This window comes from Lithobates pipiens, unplaced genomic scaffold (assembly GCF_037356315.1).
Source record: "Lithobates pipiens isolate NorthernLeopardFrog02 unplaced genomic scaffold, aLitPip1_a1.2 Scaffold_22, whole genome shotgun sequence".
Taxonomy (NCBI): Eukaryota; Metazoa; Chordata; class Amphibia; order Anura; family Ranidae; genus Lithobates; species Lithobates pipiens.
Window position 1 is genome coordinate 133359366 of NW_027507784.1, and position 27838 is coordinate 133387203.

At 43.6% G+C, this 27838-nt stretch overlaps 1 protein-coding gene across 1 annotated transcript in view; it reads right to left on the reverse strand.

Moving 5' to 3' along the window:
• The window catches only part of SPAG16 (sperm associated antigen 16), a 1450443-nt gene that overhangs the window by 469948 nt on the left and 952657 nt on the right, over window positions 1-27838 (reverse strand). The window contains exon 14 of the mRNA XM_077448331.1: window positions 18435-18500. Coding sequence (XP_077304457.1) covers window positions 18435-18500 — 66 coding nt within the window. The remainder of the gene's footprint in view (window positions 1-18434; window positions 18501-27838) is intronic.

A 27838-nucleotide genomic window follows, 5' to 3' on the forward strand; every position in this document is an offset into this window, starting at 1 on the left:
CTTTATCTCTGGTGTTCTATAATAAAGGCATCTGCAGGAGTTAGTGGGTGTTGTGTGACTCCAGCACAATATACACCTGTATCTACCGTTTATTGCTGTTCTCTAATAGAGCCATCTGCAGGGCTTAGTGGGTGTTGTGTGACTCCATTACAGTATACCCCTTTATCTCTGGTGTTCTATAATAAAGGCATCTGCAGGAGTTAGTGGGTGTTGTGTGCCTCCAGCACAATATACACTACCCAACTGCTGTTTTACCCAACTCCCTTCAGGCCATTACCATGTCTGGAAGGCCAGCAAGGAGAGGCAGACAGGCGCGAGCCGATAAAAGAGGGCAAGCAGGCTCTGTGTCTAGAGACAACAGTGCTGGTCGTGGACGCGGTGCATTGTCATCAGCACGTGGCCATGGGACACGCTTGTCCTTCTTTTTGGCAGCTGGACATGTTGAACCGCAACATGCCAATGACTTGGTAGAGTGGATGACCAAGCCCTCTTCATCCTCCTCATCCTCTCTCACCCATTCTCAGAGTACTAGCAAAGCAGCTGCCAACGCATCGTCTTCCCTCCTCTCAATGTCATCATCAGTGACTCCTTCCCTAGACCCACCACGTCCTTCTGAGGAGTCTCCTGAACTCTTTGAGCACAGTGTTGGGTACATGCTCCAGGAGGAAGCCCAGTGTTTTGTAGGCTCTGATGATGACACTCAGCTAGAGGAAGGCAGTAGAGTGAGAGGGGATGCTCAAGAAGGACAGCAATCTGGCAGTCATGTTCCACAAGCTGCAGCATACTGACAGGTTTGCTACAGCGATGAAGAGGGAGGGGATGATGAGGGCACTGACTCCACGTGGGTGCCTGGTAGGAGAGAGGAGGAGGAGGAGGAGGAGGAAGCACATGTCCAACGAGGCAGGATGCCCTCCGGGGGCCAGCTTAGGGGCAGCACACCGACTGAATCACACCGCAGAGCTCCGCCTGTGCAGGGCGCTGCCTCTGCGCGTTATTCTAAAAGTTCTTTGGTGTGGCCCTTTTTTGAGACGAGTGCATCAGATCGCACCGCTGCTATTTGCAACATATGTCTCAAGCGTATCTCGCGTGGCCAAAACATCAGCCGCTTGGGCATCACATGCTTGACCAGACATATGTTGACCTGCCATGCAGCTCGTTGGCAAGCGTACCTCAAAGACCCACACCAAAGAACAAAGCGGACCTCTCCTTGCTCCTCAATAGCTGGCATCTCCAACCCCACTAGACCTTCAGTCCTCTCTGAAACCTGCTCTGAGAGGAATGAAGGTGTAGAATTAGGTGTGTCACAGCCAAGTGCTTCCGGGCACTCTGCTAGCAGTACACCCACGTCCGATTATAGCAGGCAAATGTCCCTGCCCCAGCTGCTGGACCGGTGAAAGAAGTTCACTCCCAGCCATCCACATGCCCAGCGGTTGAATGCTAGCTTGGCTAAATTGCTAGCACTTCAACTGCTGCCTTTTCAGTTGGTAGACTCGGCCCCCTTCCGTGAGTTTGTACAATGTGCGGTTCCTCAGTGGCAAGTCCCCAAACGCCACTTTTTCTCACGGAAGGCGATTCCGGCTCTCTACCGGCATGTGGAAGGCAATGTCCTTGCCTCGCTGGACAGGGCGGTCAGCGGTAAGGTGCATATTACCGCTGACTCATGGTCCAGCAGGCATGGACAGGGACGTTACCTGTCTTTCACGGCCCATTGGGTCACTCTTCTGGCAGCTGGGAAGGATGCAAGACAAGGTGCAGTAGTGTTGGAGGTTGTTCCGCCACCACGCCTCCAAAATGCTACTATTGGTTGTGACACACCTCTCTCCTCCACCCCCTCCTCTTCTTCTTCCTCCATGGCCTCTTCCAGTGCTCTGTCCTCAGAACCAGCGGTGCTCTGTAGGCGTTCCAGGGGCTATGCAAGTACGCAGGCAAAACTATGCCATGCCGTTCTTGCGCTGGTTTGTTTGGGGGACAGGAGCCACACTGGGGCGGATGTTTTGTCAGCTCTGCAGGGGCAGGCCGAGAGGTGGTTGACGCCACGCCAGCTTAAGCCAGGAATGGTGGTTTGTGACAATGGCACCAACCTCCTCTCCGCCCTCCGACAGTGACAACTGACCCATGTGCCCTGTGTAGCTCACATCCTTAACCTGGTGGTGCAGCGGTTATTGGGCAGGTACCCCGGCTTACAGGATGTCCTGAAGCAGGCCAGGAAAGTCTGTGTGCATTTCCGCCGATCATTTAATGCCTGTGCTCGGCTGGCTGAGCTCCAAAAGGAGTTGAACCTGCCCAAGAACCGCCTTATATGTGACATGCCCACCAGGTGGAACTCAACGTTGGCCATGCTGCAGCGGCTGCACACGCAGCAGAGGGCCATCAATGAGTACCTGTGCGACTACGGCACCAGGACAGGGTCAGGCGAGCTCGGTTTTTTCTCACCACGCCAGTGGGGCATGATCAGGGATGCATGCACTGTCCTGTCACCGTTTGAGGAGGCCACAAGAATGGTGAGCAGTGACAGTGCATGCATCAGTGACACTGTACCTCTTGTCCACCTCTTGGAGCATACGCTGCGTGGAATAATGGACAGGGCACTTGAGGCAGAACAGAGGCAGGAAGAGGAGGATTTCCTTGCCTCTCAAGGCCCCCTTTATCCAGACAGTGTTCCTGCTGTGCCACCCATCACACAGGAAGAGGATGAGGAGGAGGAAGAGGAGGATGATTGTGTCAGCATGGAGGTGGAGGCTGGCACTCAGCATCAGCAGCAGCAGTCTTGTAGGGATGATTTACAGTCCCAAGAAACACGTGGACTTGTACGTGGCTGGGAGGAGGTAGCTGCGGATCATGTTGTCCTTAGTGACGCAGAGGACTCCGGACCGAATGCCTCAGCTAACCTACGCTGCATGGCCTCCCTGATCCTGCAAAGCCTGCGGAAGGATCCTCGTATTCTTCGGATCAAGGAGAGGGACCATTACTGGCTGGCCACTCTCCTTGATGCACGGTACAAGGGTAATGTTGCCGACCTTATCTTGCCATGGCAGAGGGAGCAGAGGATGAGACCTCTTCGGGAGGCCTTGCAGAAAGATCTGTGCAACGCGTTCCCAGAGACTGGGAGGTTACAAACTCCTGGTCCTGGACAACGTGTTGCTGAGGCATCGGTCAGAAGGAGCGGTGGAGAAGGTGGCCATCTGACTGATGCTTTCAGACAATTTTTTAGTCCGCAGCCCCAAAGTATGATCGGTTCCAGCAACCATCGCCAGCGTCTGATTTACATGGTGCAGGAATACCTAGGGGCAAGGTCAGACTTGGACATCTTTCCCACCGAAAATCCTCTGGCTTACTGGGTCTTGAGGATGGATCACTGGCCAGAGCTTGCACAGTATGCAATTGAGCTACTGGCCTGTCCTGCATCCAGCGTTCTTTCGGAACGCACCTTCAGTGCTGCTGGTGGCTTTGTTACCGATCACAGGGTGCGCCTGTCCACCGAATCAGTTGATCGACTGACCTTCATCAAGATGAATCAGTCTTGGATCACCCACAGCTACCAAGCACCTGAAGCTGATGTAACCGAATAATTTTTTTTGAAATATCACATCCCTTCAAGACTGCCTATGCTGATGCTGAGTGACTGTCCTGTTATGTTGATTGTCTATCCTCTTCCTCCTCCGCTGATATGTTGGAAGAACATTTCTGGTTCTGGGTGATGCCATCAGCCCAATTTTTCTACCCCTGTTTAACAGGGGCGTTTAATTACAATTTTTGATGCAATGCTTTGCAGCAGGGCTAATTCCTGCAATAAAACTAGAGTATATGGGAGAGGATGCAGTGTCGTGGCACCAGCACCAGTGCCTAAGGCCCAATTTTTCTGCCCCTGTTTAACAGGGACATGTAATTACAGTTCTTGATATAATATTTCACAGGAGGGCCCGTTCCTGTGCCCACCCAGAGTAACTGTGAGGACTTATAGTGTTGTGGCACCAGCACCACAACCACCAAAGGTCAATTTTTTTACGACTGTTCAACAATGGGATGTAATTACAATTCTTGATATAATCGTTCACAGCAGGGCGCTCCAGCGCCCACCAAGAGTCACTTTGAGGGCTTACAATGTTGTGGCAAAACCAACACCTTGTTCCGCCATTTCTGCAGAGCATATAGGGCAGGCCCCTACTTTCAAACATCCAACTTACAAACATCTCCTACTTGCAAACGGAAGGAGACAACAGCAAGTGAGATGAAAAAAGATGGACGACAAAACAAATTATACAGGGGTGATAACCCTTCCCTATGTTTTCCAAAAAGCTTAAAAATAGTTTTTTTGACTGGAGCTACACTTTAAAAATGTACCAGTTGAAAATTACAAACAGATTCAACTTAACACAACAAACCTACACAGTCCCTGTCTTGTTTGCACCGCCTGTATACTGCTGTTCTGAGTATATAGGGCCTGGGGGCCACACGCATTTCCTTTTTTTAATATGGGTACGGAGTTTCCCTTAATATGCGTACAAGACCCAAAGGGGCTGGTAATGGGCAGGGAGGGCTACCCATGCCATTTTTCTCAATGATTTTCAACCATATTGCAGGAACCAGATATAACATTAAAACCGCAAGCAGCTTTAAATGATGTTATTTCCGTTTAATGTCATTTTGTGCAGGGACTGTTCTAAACACGGAAAACACGTGACACTTCACAGGCATACTACAGACACCCCCCAGGCACCATATTTAAAGGAATATTTCACTTTTTTTTCACTTTAATCGTCATTAAAATCAGTGCTCCTGCCAAAACGGCCATTTTTAAAAACATTTTAGGCATTGACCCATGTCCCCTGGGGCAGGAGCCAGGTCCCCAAACCCTTTTTAGGACAGTATCTTGCATATTAGCCGTTAAAATTAGCACTTTTCATTTCGAACGTTCGAGTCCCATAGACTTCAATGGGGTTGTAAAGTTCGTACGAATTTGGGGTCCGTTCGAAAGTTCTGGTGCGAACCGAACCGGGGGGTGTTCGGGTCATCCCTAGCCCGAATTGCCGATGATATGGCTGGGTTTGAATCGACTAAATGGTGATGGTGGTTTGAAGGGGCTTGTGATTGCCGAGGATCCGAAACATAGAAGCGAAGTTGCGACTAGATTCGAATCGGCCATAGATATGAGGTGACTACGGGGCTCATATGACAGATCTGACCGTATTGCCGATGATATGGCAGGGATCGAATCAACTAAATGGTGATGGCGGTTGAAGGGGCTTTGTGATTGCCGAGGATCCGAAACCTTGAAGCGAAGTTGCGACTAGATTCGAATCGGCCGTAGATGCGAGGTGAGTAAGGGGCTTGAGTTTCGGGTTTGACCGCATCGCCGTGAAGTCAACGGCTCGAGTAAACCCGCGTTGGGTAGAAAGCATGAAATACATGAAAAATGACATAGAAAGACTATGCGGTGGCGTAAGTGCGACTTTTTGCAAAACGAACATGATAAACGAACATGATAACGTAACTACTAGAGTTTAGAGGAGCGGTAACAACAAAGTCCTACCTACGACAGCGAGTGTGTAGCGGTCCGAGCATGGTACAACTACGTGGACACGCAGTGAGTTGGCAGAGTCAGCCTGTGCAATGCTTTTGACACGAATCAGCTTAAAAAATGTATGAGATGAATCTGATATAAATTGGCAGTAAGGAGTATCTGATACGAATTGGTTGTAGAGTGTATGCCATTCCTTACTGTGAAACCAAACACCTATCAACCACCCATCCCCCCTGGCTAGTCAAGTGCGGGAAAGACATCAGGTGGGTTTAATTACACCTCAATCAGCCACAGAAACCCATACAAACAATACCTGTTTATCTCAAAAAAAGGATGAGAACAGTGAATCTTATAACCAGTGAAGCCTATGGCGAGTGATATTGGAGAACAACCGACAGCGACTCGGAGGCTTGGATCTATGAATGAATCGTATGTTTGGTAGAAGGAATTTACGAATGTACTATGCCTGAGCCGAAAGATGTCGGGACATGAGTGTAAACAACTCAGAGGTAGGTTTTGGGATAGTAAGCATGATAAGCCGCAAGTTTGCACATGATATGAAAAGATTCGGATACTACTTATCTGCGACCATGAGCGGGAACCGCCGACGAAGACCACAAATGAAGAAGCCGAAGTGCACCTGTGATTGGACGCACAGATAGTCAACCGTGAGGGAGCTGAGAAGAGTCTGCCCCTTGATGTGCAGTACCTTGCACTGGAACCGACACAGACCGTTGTGGGTGGTCTGATTAAATACCCTCCGGGCTCCTCCCATAATTACGGGCCACCATACTGGCCCTCATATATATATATATATATATATATATATATATATATATAAAAATAAATAAGACTTTACAATCACTTTAAAGCTAACCCTGCTTTTTTATGACTTTTTCATAGTTGTTTAGCATTCTAAGCTTATATGTTTATGTTGTGGTCTTACCAAGGCTGTTGCAAGACCTTACCTATCTACTAAATTGGCTTTTTGTCTAATTTATTTCAGCAATACATCTTCATGGCTCACTAGCTTCATTTCACAAATGGTAACAGTATTTTAATATTTCACAAGCAGAAATAACTGTGTAAAACCCAAAGCATCAAACATACAGCATTAATCCATTTTCATTACCCTGCAGCCCTAACATTTCTCTTTAATTTGCACAATGTTGTCTAGAGCTTATCACAGTCCTTTGATAGTACACAGATTGGGGAAATAGTCTCCATGTCTGCTTCCATTGTGCATAACAGATGTTTGAAAGATGGCCATGAAATTTTCAGTAAGGACGTGCACATCTTTACATTAGTGAAATATGCAACAAAGCCAGAGAGGAACCTGCTGTGTTGATTTGAAAATGAACATATTTATATTAAAGGTTCAGCCGGCTTGGCTGCCTGCTGTGCTGAATTAATTCACATGGCTGTAATTATATATTCACAAGCCCCTTCCTCATCATCCAGCATAATGAATTCAGCAATTTTTTTTAACCAATTTATTTTCACCAAAATATCTCATAATTTCAAAAGCACGTGTTTTTAGACAAACAGTAAAGTGCTTGTTTAAAATAACAGCTATGCAATGAGAGTACCACCTGAATATTATTTGGTTTGAGCTTCCTAGCTTTCCCTATTCTTTGAGAGACAAATTGGCACCAAATGTCCGGAACCCCCTTGAAATATTTCAAACCTTTTTTTCAGAATTAACCGGGTATTACCAGTGTAGAAGGTGCCAGGTTTGTTCACTGAATGGGTGCAGGACAAGGGGGATCACTAGTTTCAATTCCAGTTGTACCTCAAAAAACTTCACCATAGAGCCTTTATGACCTGCTCTATGATGGGAGTGGTCTATTTACTCCAATGTCCATGTGGACTTCATTACCTGGGCAGGACCAAATGACCCCTACAGGTACGACTGAATGAACATATTAACAATATTCATAGGGGTGTTACCAAACACTCTGTGTCTAAACATTATTTAACAGTACATAATCGAGATCCAAGTAATACTATCTTTCTCGGCATAGACAAATATAGGCCTCAATGGAGGGGGGAGCTGTCTTGTGAGGAGTATTTCCAAGCTAGAGATATCTTGGGTACATAAAATCAAATGCTATACCCCCTATGGTCTCAATATTGATGTGGATATTAATTCCTTTATTGACAATTCATAAATTGTCAGCTTCTGGTGGTGGCCCTTTAATTATAATTATTTATTGTATATAATAGGTAGATGTTTGATGCCTGAAATAATGCCATATTAGAATGAATTTATATTTTTTATTGTTAACTGGATGTGAGTCTCGGGAAGCAAAGTTGCTTAGTTGAAGCTTTCATGCCATAATTATCCCTATGGTGATGTACAATGGGGTATCTTTTGGAGTTAGGCTGCCTGGTTTTAATTGATTTAGTAGCAATATGGGTTATATGGTATACCTTTTATCATGGCATTGATAAGCGTATTGTCCACTCTGTGGGGTAGGTTAGGGTAGGCGACTTGTGGTTTTCAATGAGTGTGCGGGACATCTGGAGTGATTTGGTTTTGCCCTTTATTTGTCCCCTCTCCACTGCCAGCTAGTTTTACCTTATCCCTTTTTTTTAAATTAAATTCACAATGGGTTTTTTTTGTAACATTTTTTACATAATTTTTAACATGTTAATATAGTGTACTATTTAAGTATTTGTTTTTTTAAATGCTAGCATTAAGCTAGATTAATATTCAAGCTTTGCCACATTAAAGATGGCCGCAGATCATCGCGGCCCGGGACTCAGAACGAGGGTTGGATTTTTATGTTGATATTTAATGTGGTGCGGCAGGACGCCGCCCATGCCCCGAGACGATGTCCTGTGTGACGGCGGCAGCACTGCAGGAGTGATCGCACGACAGTGGATCATCCCTGATAGGAGGACATGGGATCCATTATTTCCATAACAGGAGAGCCATATCAATTGGATAACCACATTACCCTTAAACTATGCTCTGAATATTGGCTATCTGGTAAGCCTACATTTAAAAAGGTGGTGGATACACATTACTGCACATCGTATGAAGAGTTGTAATTAGGTGTCTAATTAATACTCACGTATTTGGTTTACTTCAGTGAGTGGACAATTTATATATCTGTATAATATTATCCAATTTATAGACTTTCTGGGACTATATACACTACGGTGTACTGGGAGGTGGCACATCATTTTGTGTAATTTTTTCATCAATTGTATACACACACGTTTAATTTGTTAGTTTCTTTTCACAGCGCAAGCTCCATTTGTTTTTACTGTTTCCCTATACTGGACATCAGAGCTCAGGCTTGGAGAAGCAGCACAAAAGACCAATCAGTTGTCTTGTGGGACATGTGCTTACAAAGGACCTATGTACAAGTAAATGGCGCTAGAAAATAAAACAACAATCTACCGTAATTTTCCCAAAAGAAAACCAATCACACAGTGCTCAGTATATAGATTACAAACCTAAAAGCATGATAATGCTATAGGTCTATTCCATATGCACATTAAAGGGCAAAGGGCATTAAAGGGCAAAAAACATAATATTGGTATTAAAAGCAAAAAGGGCAAGGAGGAAGGAGGAGAGGGGGAAAAAAAGGGGGGGGGGTTCTTAAAAACAGTCCACAAGCACGGCAGCCATCCGGGGGAAACAGAAACCAGGTTCCCGATAGCACTAAGGACCTGCTGATAGGAGGACAGAAGGATGAGCCCATCAATTCTACTGCTTCTACAGTCACAGGCTGGAAAAAGACCTTCAAGCTTCAGCTAACTGCAGCAAGTCTCTGTCCTTTTCAGGCAAGGCTATGCTTTGGTACAGAGCTGTGCTCATTTCAGAACTGAACAGAAATACAAATCCTTTGGCAGGTAAAACAGTTCCCTTATATTTATTCCATCTATTTAATGGGAGTCCGGCCTTAATTTCTGTATAGTAGTTAAAGGTCACTGCATTTTAAATGTGATCATTCGTTTTACACTTCTTTACTGACAAGAATGTTTGGTTCCCCCCAGCTCCTCCCACCCCCATCAACAGCCTCTCCCTCACCCCCATCTTTTTCTCCCCTTCTCCTAAGGTCCACATCCATTCCCTCACATGTTCTCTGTTATGAATGACTCCCTGATAGTGTGTATGGGGAATAAAACAAGAAACAGTGGTATTTGATCATCTATAGATTTAGAGATCTGTACATTTATCAACAAAATTCTGGAAAAAAATGAATACAAGATAAAAACACATTCCCCCATTTTGTGTATAATATGGGAGAAGAAAAATGTTTTAAAAGTAGAAGCACAAGACACTAGCATTGCTATCTACACTTTATATAAATGGTGATGTGTGATGGTTTCTTGCTTTATTGTGAGAAGAAAATTTCATGATCACTTGGAACTGAAAAAATATTAGAACTGTTTTCATTTGTGGAAGAGACTCCCTCATAAAATAGTTCTGGTCAAATCAGTATATTGTTTTAGAATAAGTTGCAATCCTAAATGCACAAAATATACCTGGATTTTAACATTTATAGGTAGCACCAGAGATTATTGATCCATGAATCCAATTGATCAGAAAATAACTTTTTTTTTTTTTTTTTTTTAACTCTCTTGGAGCAAATTGGACCATGCTTTATATTACTTCTTGCCTTCCTCTGGATCAACTGTGGGTATAATATTTCTACAGTATACAGGAGGTTTTCTATTTATTACATTTTATTTTCACATTTTTTTAATCTAAATTTTCCAGTAGTTAAAGACAATACGTCGTCCAATCCTCACACTGGAGAGAATCTGTATTGGGTTTCCATCGGAGGGTGGCAGAAATTACATGCTTCCTATTTTTCTTTCCCACAAATAAGCTCATCTCACCCTCCTGGTTCCAATCCCTTTCACTTCTTGCCTCTACCCCCTCCCTCTCCCCCTTGTTTTCTCTTTCTTTCTTTTCTTTTTAACCGATTCGCGCCCGCTCTATAGCCGAAATACGGCTGCAGAGCTGACGCTAACTGCCGGGAGGCCGTTCCTGAAAGGCCTCCTGTTTACTTCCGCAATGCGTGATCCCACGAGCGCGCATCAGGGAAGTTCTGTGCTGCTCGTGTCCCTCGGACACAGCCAGTCACAGATCACTGTAAACGGCCAATCACAGCGGCCATTTACAGCGCGATCGGCGTGTCCAATGTGAGATGATCTCATATGTAAACATATGAGATCATCTCTCAGCGCCGCTCTCCCTCCTCACACAGAGAGCATGTGAGAAGGGGGGGATCAATGGCTGCAGCAGCCGTAAGTTAAAAAAAAAAAAAAAAGGAAAAAAAGTGCCATCCACCCCAGTGCCATCCTTCCCCAGTGCCATCCGCCCCAGTGCCATCCGCCCCAGTGCCATCCTCGCCCCAGTGCCATCCTCCCCAGAGCCACCTTCCCCCAGTGCCACCTGTTATTGCTATCTGTTCCCAGTGCCACCTGTTAGTGCTAGCTGTCCCCAGTGCCACCTGTTGTCAGTGCCATTTGTCCCCAGTGCCATCTGTCATCAGTGCCACGTATAAGTGCCATCTGTCATCAGTGCCACCTAGTGCCATCTGTCATCATGCCACATATTAGTGCCATCTGTCATCAGTGCCACATATCAGTGCCATTTGTCATCGGTACCACCTGTCAGTGTCACGTGCCATCTGTTGTCAGTGTCACGTGTCATCAATGCCACTTATCAGCGCCATCTGTCATCAGTGTCACGCGCCATCGGGGCCACGTATTAGTGCCATCTGTCATCGGTGCCACGTATTAGCACCACATATTAGTGCCATCTGTCATCAGTGCCACGTATTAGTGTCATCTGTCATCAGTGCCACATATTAGTGCCACGTATAAGTGCCATCTGTCATCAGTGCCATGTATAAGTGACATCTGTTATCAGTGGCACATATTAGTGCCATCTGTCATCAGTGCCACGTATAAGTGTCATCAGTGCCACGTATAAGTGTCATCAGTGCCACGTATAAGTGCCACGTGTCATTGTCCTGGTGCTCCAGGGCCTTCAAAAGTGTAATAGGTAGTTAACAAATTAGATGTGTAATTTATGCTCCTAGAACATGTGACGCGCTCCCTGCATGTTGGGCCTCTCTATGTGGCCAGGCTGTGAAAAAGTCCCACACATGTGGTATCGTAATACTAAGGAGGAGTAGCAGAATTTTTTTGGGGGTGTAATTTGTGGTATACACATGCCACGTGAGAGAAATAACCTATTACAATGACAATTTTGTGGAAAAAAATTAAAAATCTTAATTTTGCAAAGGATTGTGGGAAAAAATTACAACATCAAAAAGCTAGCCATTCCTCTTACTAAATACCTTGGAATGTCTACTTTCCAAAAAGGGGTCATTTGGGGGGTATTTGTACTTTCCTGGCTTGTTCGGGTCGCAAGAAGCGAGATAGTCCACCAGTACATCAGATGTGATCAATTTTGTGCAATTCGCACCACAGCTTGTAGACTCTCTAACTTTCTCAAAGACCAAATAATATCCACTAATTTGGGTTATTTTTACCAAAGATATGTAGCAGTATAAATTGTGGCCAAAATTTATGATGAAAAATTAATAATTTGCATAATTTTGTCACAGAAACAAAGAAATGTGCATTTTTTTAAAAAAAATTCGGTCTTTTTTCATTTATAGCGCAAAAAATAAAAACCCCAGAAGTGATCAAATACCACCAAAAGAAAGCTCTATTTGTGGGAAAAAAAGGACAAAAAATTCATTTGGGTACAATGTTGCATTAATGAGTAATTGTCATTCAAAGTGTGAGAGCACCGAAAGCTGAAAATTAGTCTAGGCAGGAAGGGTGTTTGAAGAGGGATTCCACCAAAAAAAAAAATATTAAAAGCCAGCAGCTATAAATACTACAGCTGCTGACTTTTAATAAATGGACACTCACCTGTCCCGGGTTCCAGCGATGCCGGCAGCCGAGGCCGATCGATCGCTCGGCCCTCGGCTGCTGCCGCCACCATTCTAGGTGAGGGAATCAGGAAGTGAAGCGAATCGGCTTCACTTCCCGGTTCCCTACTGCGCATGCGCGAGTTTTAAGTCACACTACTTAGTAAACACACAAATCTGTGAGATAAATGTACATTTGCTTTGAAACATGGTATGTCCATGCTTTCTAGGTTGTACCTAACTATGTTGTAATCTGATAAGCTTGACTGGAAGTTCACCTTGTCTCTTTTGGGTCTAAATATTGAATTTATAAAAGACAATACGTCAAATTGAAATGTCAAGGTACAGCCACTGAAAATCGAACATCCAAGATAATATTTTACCTGTTGGGCAGTGGAAGGATGGTCATTCAATAGCATTATAAATAATATTATTAGAAACATAAGTGAATAAAAAAATGTTTCTATTAGTTAAACTACCGTTGATGGGCATGTGTCTTTATTTCAACCTAACTATTGAACTAAGAAATTTGACTAAAGCAGTGTATACATGTTGTTTTCTCCTTCAACCAGTGTGTTGAACAAACAAAAATCTGACAGATTCCCCCATCCACACAAGCGATGTGGATGCAAGGATCCTATCCGCCACAATATTGTATTCTGATAGCGGGAACCACCCCCCTTCCTGCCAGAATACACAGATCAGCACTGGATCTATTGGCTGCAAATGCTGATCGAATGACCAGCTTCTGTTTAACAGAGAGGAGCACACACAGACCAAAAATTTGCTGGTTTCTGCTCAACCAGACAATTTTCAGTAATTGTGTACCCGGCTTTACATTGGGCTAAAATATCACACTGTGTTTTTGTGCAAAGCAGGCATGAGTCACTTACAATCTAATTGCATGTTTTCTTTATAATTTATGTATCATGATGTTGTGTTTTTTTTTTTAAATGAATTTCAGCACTAATTATTTTCACATTCGATTATTTAGGGTAATCCATTATGTACAACAGAAACTGTGTATATGCAAGCGGTTCATTTTTTCTTGGAATAACCTTTTATGACCCTTTGTAAATATTCCATTAAAATGAAAAATATACTATATTGCAAACAAAGTCAAGGATGGATTCACACCATTGCAGTGCATTAACATGCATTGCATTAAGCCAGCTCTGTTGCTAAATCCATTTTACTGACTTTTTTTACACAGTGAATATAGACCACCAATACCACAAGCTCAAATCTGGAATTTAAAAGGGTTAATTGTAAAGATTGACAGCAATTGTACAGGATAAGATGAAGTTGTTTAACAAAATATGGAACCCATGGATCAGATACCTAACAAATGATCCCAGGATGATCACAAACCAGAACCATTCCTGAAGGTCAAGCCAAGTAGCATGGAGCCCCCCACCGCACCTCTCCCTCTCCCCCTCCCTAACTCCCCTTCCAAGGTCTACCCTCTACTAACGTGGAGTTCCTCCCCCCCCCCCCTTTTATTCTTTTATTTTTGATCTACCTCTTTTTTTCCCTGGGCAAGGCACCAACCTTATGAGGACAGGATGGTGCCCTCCTGCGATAAGGAAGACCAGACTCCCCCAATAGAGAGATGGGGAGCTGGTGTTTCCCAGTGGGTGGGACGTATTCCAAGGCCTACAATAAAGAGCATGCAGAAGGCTGCAGTAAAAGAGGGAATGTTTACAGTTGAGGAATCTTTGTAGGATATGGTATATATGCCTTAATACCAGAATAAACAAGGTACGGTTTATACCGGGACATGATAATTGGCCTCAAACGCAAAAGGAGGATTTCTTACATATATTGTATTGTATGTATAATGTATTGAAGATACTGTACAATGCTACAATGTGAAACCGAGATTTGTCACTTGTTTTGTAAAAACTTTAATAAAAATCATTGAAACATAAAAGGGTTGTGCTGCAGCAATTAATTTGACTTTTTTTTAAATGCTAATGGACTTATTCAAAAAGGCTGGTTAAACAGGAAGTGATGTTGGAAGGAAATGAAGGGATGTGGAATGTGAGCTCACAGCCGTGTATTTGATAAAAACAGTCTTGATCATAGCTGAGGCATGAATAAACCATCAGATCTGAATGAAAAATCTAGTTTAAAGTTAACATTTGTAGTCAGGGTGCTGGGCTATAGAAATATGAAGAAGGCAGCATTGCCTTATATTCTTCTCTCCCTCTACTGAGATACTGATGTTATCCTGCACCACTCCTCTCTGGCCAGCAGGGGGAGAGCTAAAGCCAAGCCAGCCTATAGACTCCTATGCAGATCGCTGAGAATCATGGGAGTTGAAGTTTGACATGGCAGCTATATAGTAGGATGAATGGACTCCCTACAATACAAATCTCAAAAGTAAAGTGATGATTTTAATTAAATTGCCAGGGAAAGCCCTTCCTCTTTGCACAAAGGGAGTTAGAGGGAGAGCACCTTTGTCTGGATATTTTTCAGTGGGAGACCATACAAGCAGAGATCAGAGTCTGAGACTGGGAGTGAAGACACCTGGGGCAGCGCAGCACCACCCACGTCACAGCATCTGCACCGCTGCAGCAGGTAGACTGGAGTGTCCACTCACCCTCTGTTCCCATTGTTTATCACCAGAGGCTTTTGGGGAGAGATTAAAAGGACCCCCTTCTACAGCAAGAGGTCACCGCAGCATCCCAAAGAATGGTGAGAGGCCTATTTGGCCATTGCCGATATTGCTAGCAGGGACAAAGTCACTGAAAGCAAGACACCAGGTATAACCAATCCATACCGCACCTATAATGCCCAAACCAAGACTGCACCGATACCGACACTAAACCACATTATGCCGAACCTTTACCTCATCTGAACCACATCTATTTTGCACCAGTGCCAAGACATTACTGTACCTACACTGTACCTATACTGCATGCAGGTTAACTGGGACTACTGTCCCTTAAAGGGCCCCAATGGTAGTTGGCAGAAGAACATTTTAAAGAAATGTCCCTCCTGTAATAATTATTTTGCAAGCCTCCTTTGTTCCCCTGGCCCTTCCACTATGATCCACCTTTTCCTTTTTGGCAACGCAAACCCAGTCAGTCTAGGACTAGCATTGCCACCATAAAAGCACTCTGGAAGTATAGTTCCAGCACTCGGTAAATTAAACGCTACTACTGCTTACTGCTGCACTTGAGGTGGCCTTGCAGCTGTTTTCATGATCAGGATGCCAAATGTCATTCTATGCCTAGTCCCCATGTTATATGCTAAATTGTGTTATTACCGTTGTTAAGCCATTGTATGCTTACCTAGATACCAACCATATTGAGGAACAATATATTAAAGTGTTTGTAACCCCAAAAAAAAAAGAGATCAAGTTCCCTTACAGCAGAATTAAAAGCACAGTGCTTCTGTGGTCTAATCTGTCCATCTCTAGACTGTAAAAAACCTGGTTGATTCCGCCACTTCCTGTGTACTGACTAGATCTTTTCATTGCTGCTGAGCCCCGATTTCCACGGTTTATGTGCCTCCGTCATCCATAGCTCTCCTCTGTTCCCCTCACTCTCTCCCTTGCTGCCAGCTCCGTATGTCTGCGTCTCTGTCTCCGCCCCCCACACTCCTGCCACTATTAGTAAACAATAAAAGATTACAAATTGTCACTGCCAGCCCCTCTATTATATCTAGGCATAACACACAGTGTAAGTGTTTTATGAAAACAAAGCTCCTAAATGCCTTTTTACAGTTATATTCAGGCCAGTCACGTGACTCCCGGCCAGTGTCCTACTCCGATCCAGGGCTACAGTGGGAGGGCCCAAGCGGCCACGTGATCGCCACAGCTGACGTCAGAGGGAGATCTTGGCCCCTCCCACGGTACCACTGAATCACATGACCAGCCTGAATATAGCTGTAAAAAGGAATTCACAATCTTTTGTTTTAATAAAATACTTACCCTGTGTGTTATACCTAGATATAATAGAGGAGGTGCCAGTGAAGAACATATTTGTGGTAACACCCACTTTAAGTTTGCCTTTATTACCTGGTCTCTTTGAAATGGCACTATTATTGAGTACTATTACTTTCAGCGATTTTCTGTGATATTGTATGTTTGTATGGTCAACCTGGTGGGTCAAAAGGGCTTAAGTATTTGAGAAGATCGAGGAAGAGGTTCCTATGGGGGTAGCACTACACAATAATTGTTTATATTATTGGTATGCTGTATGCTTAAACTAGAGTAAATAGATGGTTTAGAGTTAATTGCATGTGTATGCATTTTTATGGCTGACTTAACCAAATTCCTTAATGCCTTTTAACCAATTTAACTGTCTGTAAAAAAATAAAAAGAAACAAAGGGGTGTGCAGAAGCCTAGTGCATTATCTCCAACACCAATCATGAGAAGATCAAAAGCATATAAAAACACAGCTCCAGCATGGTGGATATCCAAAGCACTGTAGTAGAAACTGACACGTTTCGGGAGACAAGCCCTCTTCCTCAGAGCTATTAAACCTTCTGAACATGTTTTTTTACATCTTTAATTAATTAAAGGTGTGCTTTTTACACCTGATTTTGTATAAATACATATACTTTATTGAAGACCGCTGTATAACCAGACACTAAGGTTTAAACAAAGCAACCCAGCAGCCCATTAATTTGAATGGGCTGCCGAACACACCAAGAAGGTGCATACACTATTTTTTTGTAACATGGAGCACCACAAAGCAAGGTAGTGCATTAGCATGTATTGCAGTGTGCTTCATTGCAATTCTGTTGGCAAGGTACATAGGGGTACCATTCAAAGAAAATCAGCAAAGAATGTGAACTTTGCCGATTGCAGTGCTGTAGAAGGCAGGGAGCTCTGAGAAGGCAAGGGACATGTTGGAATCATTTTACATCTTCGACACTTTCAGTTTTCATGCAGGTGTTATTTGCAGTTGGGCTTTATAGCAAGGCTTTTGCTTTGTCTTGAATGCAAGAAAGACTGGTCTGATTTAAATTACCTCTGCCTATTGTAAAATACTCTAGTGCCTGTTAGATCATGAAGTAGTAAAACTCCTGGCAAGCAATTGCATACACAGTTGAGATACATACTATATATGCCTGGGATTTTGGCAAGCCATTCTTGTGATACACACACCTCTGCTGATCCAGACAATCACTTGACAACTTTCTAGTTTAGCCTTGCTAATTCATAGGTAGGCTTTACTACTTCACTGCTCCATGTTGAGATGTGTGGAACAATTGCTGCTCACTGAACAAAAGCGATAATACTGACTCACTGTCCAATGAGGAAGCTGCAGGTGGAGAGGTGACACAGGAAATTGAATTGCTGAACCAAGAAGATTAATTGCTTAATAAGGAATTATGTCTGCCATTTGTCTGCCTGTGCAATGTGAAAATGTCTGTTATTAAAATATTACTATTAGTTCACAGATAACAAAACTGGAGGTAATTGAGACCAACTCTAAGTTGGCATACAAAGACAGGCAGTGTCCAGGTACAAAGAATCTTCAAAGACTGGCACTGAAAACTGCTGAACAGTGAGATCACTATTATTGTTTGCAATGCAATGGGGTTAATTTACTAAAACTGGAGAGTGCACAATCTGCATAGAAACATATGGGCTTACAGTTTTTTTTTTTTGTCAAAGCTTAACTGAACAAATTAAAATTAGAAGCTGATTGGCTACCATGCACAGCTGCATCAGATTTTGCACTCTCCAGTTGTAATATCTCCGCTAAAACCATGTCCTTAAGTGTCAATACTTTTTGTATACACGGTCTGTAGGGGAGGGATATTGCAGGAAGCCCGGTAATATCTCACTCTGACATTCCCAAAAGCGTTGGTTTTGCAGCAGAACTTAAACACAGATATCTTTGATTAGGAATTTAAATTTGTTGTAGTGGGCAGTGCTTTTGTGAGTACTCCCAATGCAGAAGCCCTGCCTTTGTTTACTTGTCAGCATTGCAGGTGATAACAGGGTCTCTTTAAATACACATTTTCTGTTACTTACCTTCATGTTAAATGTGGCACAATTACACGAATGGAGGTGACCATAGAAGGTCTGAGCGCACACACCCTGAAAAACAAGACGGTACATTTTATCAGATTTTTTTTGCATAATGAACCGCCAACTCAAGGACACATTGTTATGATTACTTTCTGTCTGCTATATTATTGTTCAGTACTACTAGGTACAATACAGCAGACACTTTTAAGCCCTGTACAGTGTTATATAAAAGTAAGACTGAATATGTTGTTAAAACCAGGTTAGCTTTTTATAGTGCACTGTTGGTTTATACTGTCTAGTCATATTTGTAGGAGATTTATTGACACATAGTTTTTCTTTACTTTGCTGCCAGTAAAAAGCGTTTAGATCCCTGTATGCAGTACTTATAAAACAACAAATAAAACTATCCTCCAAGAAAACACACATATAACTGGAAGGAATGATTCATTATGTATATGTTAAGGTTTTAATTAGATCCCTTTGTTCGATTGTAGATTTCATTATAGTGTAAAAGTGGAATATCTGTACAAGGTATATCACTGGGGCCCCTCTGGCATGAATAGGTGATTCTCAGAGCATGACTAGATGACAGAAGAACTTTGAAAGAGGAGTGTTGGGCCATCTAAGGATGAGCCGAACACCCCCCGGTTTGGTTCGCACCAGAACCTTCGAACAGACCTAAACTTTGTGTGAACTTTAGAACCCTATTAAAGTCTATGGGACTCGAACGTTCAAAATCAAAAGTGCTAGTTTTAAAGGCTTATATGCAAGTTATTGTCCTAAAAAGTGTTTGGGGACCTGGGTCCGACCCCAGGGGACATGTATCAATGCAAACAAAAAGTTTTAAAAACTGCCTTTTTTTCGGGAGCAGTGATTTTTTAATAATGCTTAAAGTGAAACAATAAAAGTGTAATATTCCTTTAAATTTCGTACCGGGGGTGTCTAAAGTATGCCTTTAAAGGGGCGTATGTTTCCAGTGCTTAGAACTGTCCCTGCACAAAGTGTCATTTTTGCAGGAAAAAAAGTCATTTAAAAGCACTCACGGCTATAATAAATTGTCGGCTCCCCGTAATACAGATAACATTCACTGAAAGTCATTGATAAAAAAAAAAGCGTGGGGTTGCCCCAAATTCAATTACCAGGCCCTTCAGGTCTGGTATGGATATTAAGGGGAACCCTACATCAAAAAAAAAGAAAAGACATGGGGTTCCCCCCCAAATATCAATACCAGACCGTCTGGTGTGAATTTTAAGGGTAACTCCACGCCAAATTTTAAAAAAAAATGTCGTGGAGTTCCCCCCAAAAATCCATACCAGACCCTTTATCTGAGCACGCAACCTGGCAGGCCATAGGAAAAGAGGGGGGGGAAGAGAGCGCCCCCCCTCCTGAACAATACCAGGCCACATGCCCTTAACATTGGGAAGATGTTTTGGGGTCCCCCAAAGCAAAACAGAAGTATCCCTACCATTTCACAAAGAAAGTGTAAAATTTTTTTTAAAATACACACACATACCGTTGATCCTTTTTGATCTGATCCAGCGATAGGTGATCTGATCCAGAGATGGGTGATCTCTTTTTGAAGTTGCCGCGAACACCCCAAATTGTTCGCTGTTCGGTGATCAGGCAAACAGGCAATGTTCGAGTCGAACATGAGTTCAACTCGAACTCGAAGCTCATCCCTAGGGCCATGTATTTGGTGCACATACAACATGTGTGGTAGCAAAGCAAGTGTTGGAGAAGGTTTGGTATGGTATTAGAATGTGTGTGAGCCAAGAGTAGGGATAAGCCGAACACCCCCCGGTTCGATTCGCACCAGAACTTGCGAACGACCCCCGCGTTTGGTACGAACGTTAGAACCCCATTGAAGTCTATGGGACTCGAACGTTCGAATTGGAAAGTGCTAATTTTAACGGCTAATATGCAAGATAGTGTCCTAAAAAGGGTTTGGGGACCTGCCTCCTGCCTCAGGGGACATGAGTCACTGCAAAAAAAAGTTTTAAAAACTGCAGTTTTGGCGGGAGCACTGATTTTAATGACGATTAAAGTGAAAAAAAAAAGTGAAATATTCCTTTAAATATGGTGCCTGGGGGGTGTCTGTAGTATGCCTGTGAAGTGCCACTTGTTTCCCGTGTTTAGAACAGTCCCTGCACAAAATGACATTAAACGGAAATAACACCATTTAAAACTGCTTGCGGTTTTAATGTTATATCTGGTTCCTGCAATATGGTTGAAAATCATTGAGAAACATGGCATGGGTAGCCCTCCCTGCCCATTACCAGCCTATTTGGGTCTTGTACGCATATTAAGGGGAACCCCGTACCCATATTAAAAAAAGGAAATGCGTGTGGCCCCCAGGCCCTATATACTCAGAACAGCAGTATACAGGCGGTGCAAACAAGACAGGGACTGTGTAGGTTTGTTGTGTTAAGTTGAATCTGTTTGTAATTTTCAACTGGTACATTTTTAAAGTGTAGCTCCAGTCAAAAAAACTATCTTTAAGCTTTTTGGAAAACATAGGGAAGGGTTATCACCCCTGTATAATTTGTTTTGTCGTCCATCTTTTTTCATCTCACTTGCTGCTGTCTCCTTGCGTTTGCAAGTAGGAGATGTTTGTAAGTTGGATGTTTGAAAGTAGGGGCCTGCCCTATATTATAGCGGTATGTACTGGGTACAGAGCACGCAGACAGCACGCACTATCTCCTAACACTACTGACTGCAAGCTCTATTATTAACCACTTGTTAGCCCAATGTTTGCATAAAGTGAAAGATGAAGTTATGCTGAGTAAATAGATATCAAACATGTCACTCTTCAAAATTGCACATGCCCGTGGAATGGCGCCAAACGTCGCTACTTAAAAAATCCCCATAGGCGACGCTTTAATTTTTTTTTTACTGGTTACATGTTTTGAGTTGCAGAGGAGGTCTAGGACTAAAATTATTGCTCTCGCTCTAACATTCTCGGCGATACCTCACATGTGTGGCACATGCGAGCACATGGGGACATGGGCGCTTTAATTTTTATTTTATTTTTTTATTGTTCATTTTACTTTATTTATGTTAGTTTGACATTTTTTTCCCCAAAAATATATTTTTGATCACTTTTATTCCTATTACAAGAAATGTAAACATCCCTTGTAATAGGAATATGGGGTGACAGGTCCTCTTTACAGTGAAATCTGGGGGGTCAATATGACCCCACATCTCACCTCTAGGCTGGGAAGCCTGAAATAAAAAATAAAAAAAAGATTCTGGCTTTGATCGTACTGGCGAGTTGGTAGAAGCACCGGAGGGCGGTGAGGGGTGGGGGGCATCTATGGCTGGGTATTTCAGGGTATCACCGAGTATGGCTGGGTATCTCTGAGTATGGCTGGGTATGGCAATTTATGGCAGGGTATTACAGAGTATTGGCGGGGTACTACAGAGTAATAGCAGGGTACTGCAGAGTATTGGGGGGTACTACAGAGTAATGGCAGGGTACTGCAGAGTATTGGGGGTACTGCAGAGTAATGGCGGGTACTGCAGAGTAATGGCGGGTACTGCAGAGTATTGGGGGGTACTGCAGAGTAATGGGGGTTACTGCAGAGTAATGTGGGGTACTGCAGAGTAATGGCAGGGTACTGCAGAGCAATGGCAGGGTACTGCAGAGTATTGGGGGTACTGCAGAGTAATGGCGGGTACTGCAGAGTAATGGCGGGTACTGCAGAGTATTGGGGGGTACTGCAGGTTAATGGGGGTTACTGCAGAGTAATGGCGGGTACTGCAGAGTAATGGCGGGTACTGCAGAGTATTGGGGGGTACTGCAGAGTATTGGGGGTACTGCAGAGTAATGGCGGGTACTGCAGAGTATTGGGGGGTACTGCAGAGTAATGGGGGTTACTGCAGAGTAATGGGGGGTACTGCAGAGTAATGGCAGGGTACTGCACTGCAGAGTAATGGCAGGATACTGCACTGCAGAGTAATGGCGGGGTACTGCAGAGTAATGGCAGGGTACTGCAGAGTATGCACTGGTATTGCAGAGTATTGGCAGGGAATTGAGGGGTTAAATTCGGTGAGCAGCGATGTGGGCACTGTAGATGCAGCCCACATCGCTGCTGACACCGATCTCTTTCCCCTCCGCTGTACCGATCGGTACAGAGAGGGGAGGGAGGAACAGGCGTCATAACATGACGCCGGTTTGTTTCCAAGTGATCACTCCGTCATTTGACGGAGCAATCACGTGGTAAACGGTCGCTATGAGCGGCCGTTTACCGTGATCCGTGATGCGACCCGGCGGTCACGGATGCTCTCGAGTGCGCACACCTCGGGGCACGCGAGAGCAGAATTCTGGGAGGCCGTTAATTAACGGCCTCTCAGAGTTAAACAACCCCCCTGAAGCCGTTAATCGGCAATGGGCAGTTGTTAAGTGGTTAAAGCTAGATCACTAGCTATATAGGTGAGGTGAATATAGTGGTGTATACTGCAGTCAGGGCACAGACAACAACCACTACACAGCAGCAAGATAGGAAATCAGCCAAAAACGATTGGTGTGTACTGTGTTGAAGGTACACAGAACACCCACTGCTTCAGATGCTAAGTAACACACTACACGAAGCCGCCTCAAAGGCGGCCTTATATAGTGTGGGGCGTGCACTACACAGCCTGAGCTATGATTGGCCACAGGCAGGATGCCTGTGGCCAATCATGGCTCTCCTCGCTGCCGGCGCTGCGATTGGCCAAGCATGCGGGGTCACAGTGCATGCTTGGCCAATCATGGGGCAGCAATGCACTGCGCCACCGCAGTGCATTGTGGTCCGCGCGCGCGTCACTCGAATTTTGACGCGAACGGCCCAAACGTTCGGAATTCGCCGAACGCCCGAACAGCCAATGTTCGAGTCGAACGTACGTTCGACTCGAACACGAAGCTCATCCCTAGCCAAGAGTAGGACCAGTGACCATCAAAGTTTGGTTGCAGTGCAAAAGTAGCACTAGTGTCATTGTAACCAGTTGACAGCACCCAGGGAAAATAGGAAATGGATTTAGCTGTAAACTGACATCTAATCTGATTAATGGTTGTAATCTGGAGACAGTAAGCTTGAAGACTGTGCTAAAGGAGAATTATTGCTTTCTTGCCGTTTAGAGCCATTTAGAGACATCCACTGCTTTTTATGATGTTTTGTGTCACCTTTGTGCAGGGCTGGGACAGTGTTTTAAGGGTTGCCTTTATCACCTTAGTAGTAGGCATCACCTTTAATCTATTTCCTCTGAAAAACTTAAATATGAATATCCTAATCTATCACCTAAAATAAATTATTGTTTCTAAAGTTAAAGGTTAGCAATAATCAAGTCTCAATGGGAACAACCTGCAGTTTGTTCGTACATGTGCAGGGCATGTTATGGAAGGTCACAGCAGCCTTCCTTCTCAGCCAAAGTGCGAATGCCATTAACAGGCAGGAAAATACTTTTGACTTGTTTCTACAAAAAGAAAAATGGTTTTGGCTCTCACACTTGGTTATCCAATTAAAAGAACCACTTCTAATAGTCAGATTGTATTGGCATCCTAAAACTGCTTGGTTTCACAAACCAATTTTGGATCCAACGTAGATGTTTGATGTATACTATAGAACTAACATCATAAACACATTACAAATAGGCTTAGTTCCTTTTTCCTCTGCTGCTTCCAATCATTTGCATCAAGTCAGGTAGATAGACAGGTGTGTCCTTTAAAATGTATCTAAACCCCAAACCATAAATGTAATATATTGCAGCCTACCAATCCATGGTTTGACCTAGTTAGTGTCCTCTCTTAGGGTGTCTTCTCTATCTGAAAAAAGTGAAAGAAAGACAGCGCTGTGCCCAGGTGTTTGTTAAACAAATCCATCGAAATAGGAAATTTAAGCACAACACAATACTATAATCTATCTCTAATAATTTCTAATGTGATAGAATTGTTACTATCAATATATTATAATAAAAAGTGAAAATATATTGTGATGTGTGACCACACCAACAAGTGCTAAAACAGGACCACATAGACATCCACTTAAATCTGTGCATTTCTATATACAACCAAAGAACAAAAATAGAAACAAGATTCAAATTACATAAAGTGTCCCACAAATATAGTACCAAAAAACTATTAGGCTGGGTTCACACTGCTGCGGGGGGAGATCCGGATGTGATTCGCACAGCAAATCACATCCGATCTCCGTAGCAATGCGAGTTTAGCCATACAGATAGTATGGCTGAATTCGCAGCGCTCCCGCAGCAAACTCGCACGGGGCCCTTTTTTGGGTCCGCAACAGAATCGGATCGCATGGGGGTTCACACCATGCGATCCGATTCCTGTGCGAGTCGGCAGATCGCACTGCGATATGCCGACGGATCTGGGGGTGTCATTAACATAACATTGACACTCCCAGCCGTCCGCATAGGGCAGTGTGAACTGCCGGCGGGAGGTGTGCGATGTGGGAAAACGCCGCGGATTCGCGGCGTTCCCGCATCGCTATAGTGTGAACCCGGCCTAAAGGGTCCTTTCACACGGGGCGGATCAGTTCTGATCCGCCCCGTGGATATCCGTTTGCTCAGCGGGGATCACTCCGCCGATCCCCGCTGAGCAGGGAGATGACAGATCCGTCTCTGCATACTGCGCAGGGACGGACCTGTCACAGCGCCGCTCTCCCCTATGGGAGATCGGATGACGATGGACCGCAGTGCCCGTCGTCACCCGATCCGATCCGCAGAGGGATGGAAAAATAGCTTTTTCCTCCGTCACACTTTTTCGGATCGGAGCGGGTCGGATGTCAGCGGACATGTCACCGCTGACATCCGACGCTCCATAGAGCTCTATGGAGCACCCGTTCAGGTCCGCCTGAAAAACTGACAGGCGGGCCTGAACGGGACGTCAGTGTGAAAGGGGCCTAAGTTTCAAAAAATATATTAGATTAACGTGCATCAAAAAAAAAAATACAAAGTTCAGCAAAAATGTTGTTCACTCCCACAAGTGTAAATACATTCTTTATGTAATATATCCTCCACTGCTTATGATCAAAATCACTCACCAACGTGGTGATAAGAAACCAGCAAACATGTATTCTCCCTTAAACATGAGGAGAAAACATGGAGGTCAGGACTGGCTGTTTTTAACTTTGCAGACCATTAAACCTTGCTTAAGAAAATAAATTACCTGTTGGATGTCAAGATTATCTGAAACTAAGGAGATCTGAGACCGTTCATCATGGATCTTCAGAATATTGCACCCAGCTAGGGGAGAATACGTATTTGCTGGTTTCATATCACCTGCCACTTACGTTGGTGAGTGATTTAGATCATAAGCGGTGGAGGGTATATTACAGGAAGAATTTATTTACACTTGTGGGAGTGAACACATTTTTTCCTGAACTTTCTCTCTTTTTTTTTGTTTATATATAATTTGATCTAATATATTTTTTGACACTTCATTTTTTGGCACTATATTTTTGAAACACTTTATAGACTTTGAATCTTGTTTCTATTTTTGTTCTTTGGTTGAATATAGATATACACAGATTTAAGTGGATGTCTGTGTGAGTTTAGTTACCCACTTGTGTTTACATTTCCTATTTGGATGGATTCGTTTAACATACACCCGGGCACAGTACTGTCTTTCTTTCATGCTGAGATTTCTCAATTAGATAGCAGCAGGACAGGATTAATTAATATCACCTTAGCACAGTCTAACCCCATTCCCTGTCTTCTCTATCTATTGAGGAGCAATGTAGACACCGTTGGACAGCAGTATTGCCTAGAAAAATATGAATCAAGTGCAAATATAGGTTAACCACCATGGACCTTTGAGGCAGAAAATAGTATGAAAGTAAGTTTGCCCTTCCGGCGCCTGGCTTGTGTACTCCAGATTAATTTTTGTGATCCTTCATCGAACCATGTGCTTGATAAATCATTTATGAGTTGTATACTGTTCATTGTAAGTATCAAAACAGCTATTATACTTTGACACACTATATGAAATTTAATTGTTTCTACATGTTTTATTGTATTATAATTAGTGACGACATTTGCATTCCAGAAAAGGAAAAGCTACCCAGAAAAATTCTCACTGAAGAAGGTATAATAATAATTCCGAAACATGTTGGGACGTACCAAAGAAACCCATGTGGACTGAGTAAATCTCTGGCAGTACTTGGGTCCACTTTATAATATTGGGTTAGATTATACAATGATTTTTGAACCGTGTACATTATCTTTATTGTATATCGTTTTATGTGTTCTACTTGTTACTATGGCTTGTACTGACCATTTTTATGATTGTATTAAAAAAGTGGTATTACTGCCTTTACTTTCATACTATTTTCTGCCTCAAAAGTCCATGGGGGTTAACCTATATTTGCACGTGATGCATATTGTTCTATGTTTACTTTGGATGTTTGCATCCCAATACACTCCATCCCTAACACTAGTTCTATAGACAGTAGTATTACCTGGAGAAGGAAGAGTTAGATGGAATAGTAGATTTAGATGGAATTTACATAAATGACTAACAAATTAGGCCCTTTTCACACAGGGTGGACTCTGCTGATCAGAGCAGAGTGGGCAGATGACAAGTGCATGTCTGCTCAAGTTCTGCAGAGTGGACACAGACAGAGATGGGCGGGCCAGGTGTAAATAGACTGCACTGCCCATTTACACCTGACTGCCCTCTGTTCCAATCCACCAACATGAAGGAGGATGGATTCCCTTTTGTATTTTTTTGTTAGTGGACCAGACTGGATTCCAGGTAGGCATGTGTAAACAGTTTTGTGAAAGCCTAACTTCAGCGAACACTTTTAAAGCAGACACAAAAACATTTTCTTTTCTAAATCAACAAAGGTTGAACATTGTAAACAGCCCTTTCAGTGGCAAATGGCTCGTCTCAACCTTCCAACGGCCACTTTTGCTGAACAGTTTAGTCTATTGATGCCGCGTACACACGACCGGTCTTCCCGGCGGACATTTTCGGCGGAAGTCCGACAGACTTTCTGAACGAACAGACTTGGCCACACATGAACAGACTAAGTCAGTTCGAGAGTCCATTAGCTTTGAACGTGATGACGTAAACGGGACTAAACAAGAAAGTTCAATAGCCAGTAGCCAATAGCTGCACTTGTGTCATATTTGGTCCGTCGGACGAACGGTTTTCCCGATTTTTAGTCCGTCGGATAGATTTGAAACATGTTCTATTTCTAGGTCTGTCAGATTTTTTTTTTTATAAGAAACGTTCGGACTAGCCCACACATGATCGGATGTCCAGCGGACTGATCCCGTCAGACCTAGTTTGCCGGAAAGTCCGGTCGTGAGTACGCGGCATAAAGCCCCATACACACTATCAGATCTTCTGCTGACTTTTTCCTTCAGATTTACCAAAACCATATACCGTATTTATCAGCTTATAACAC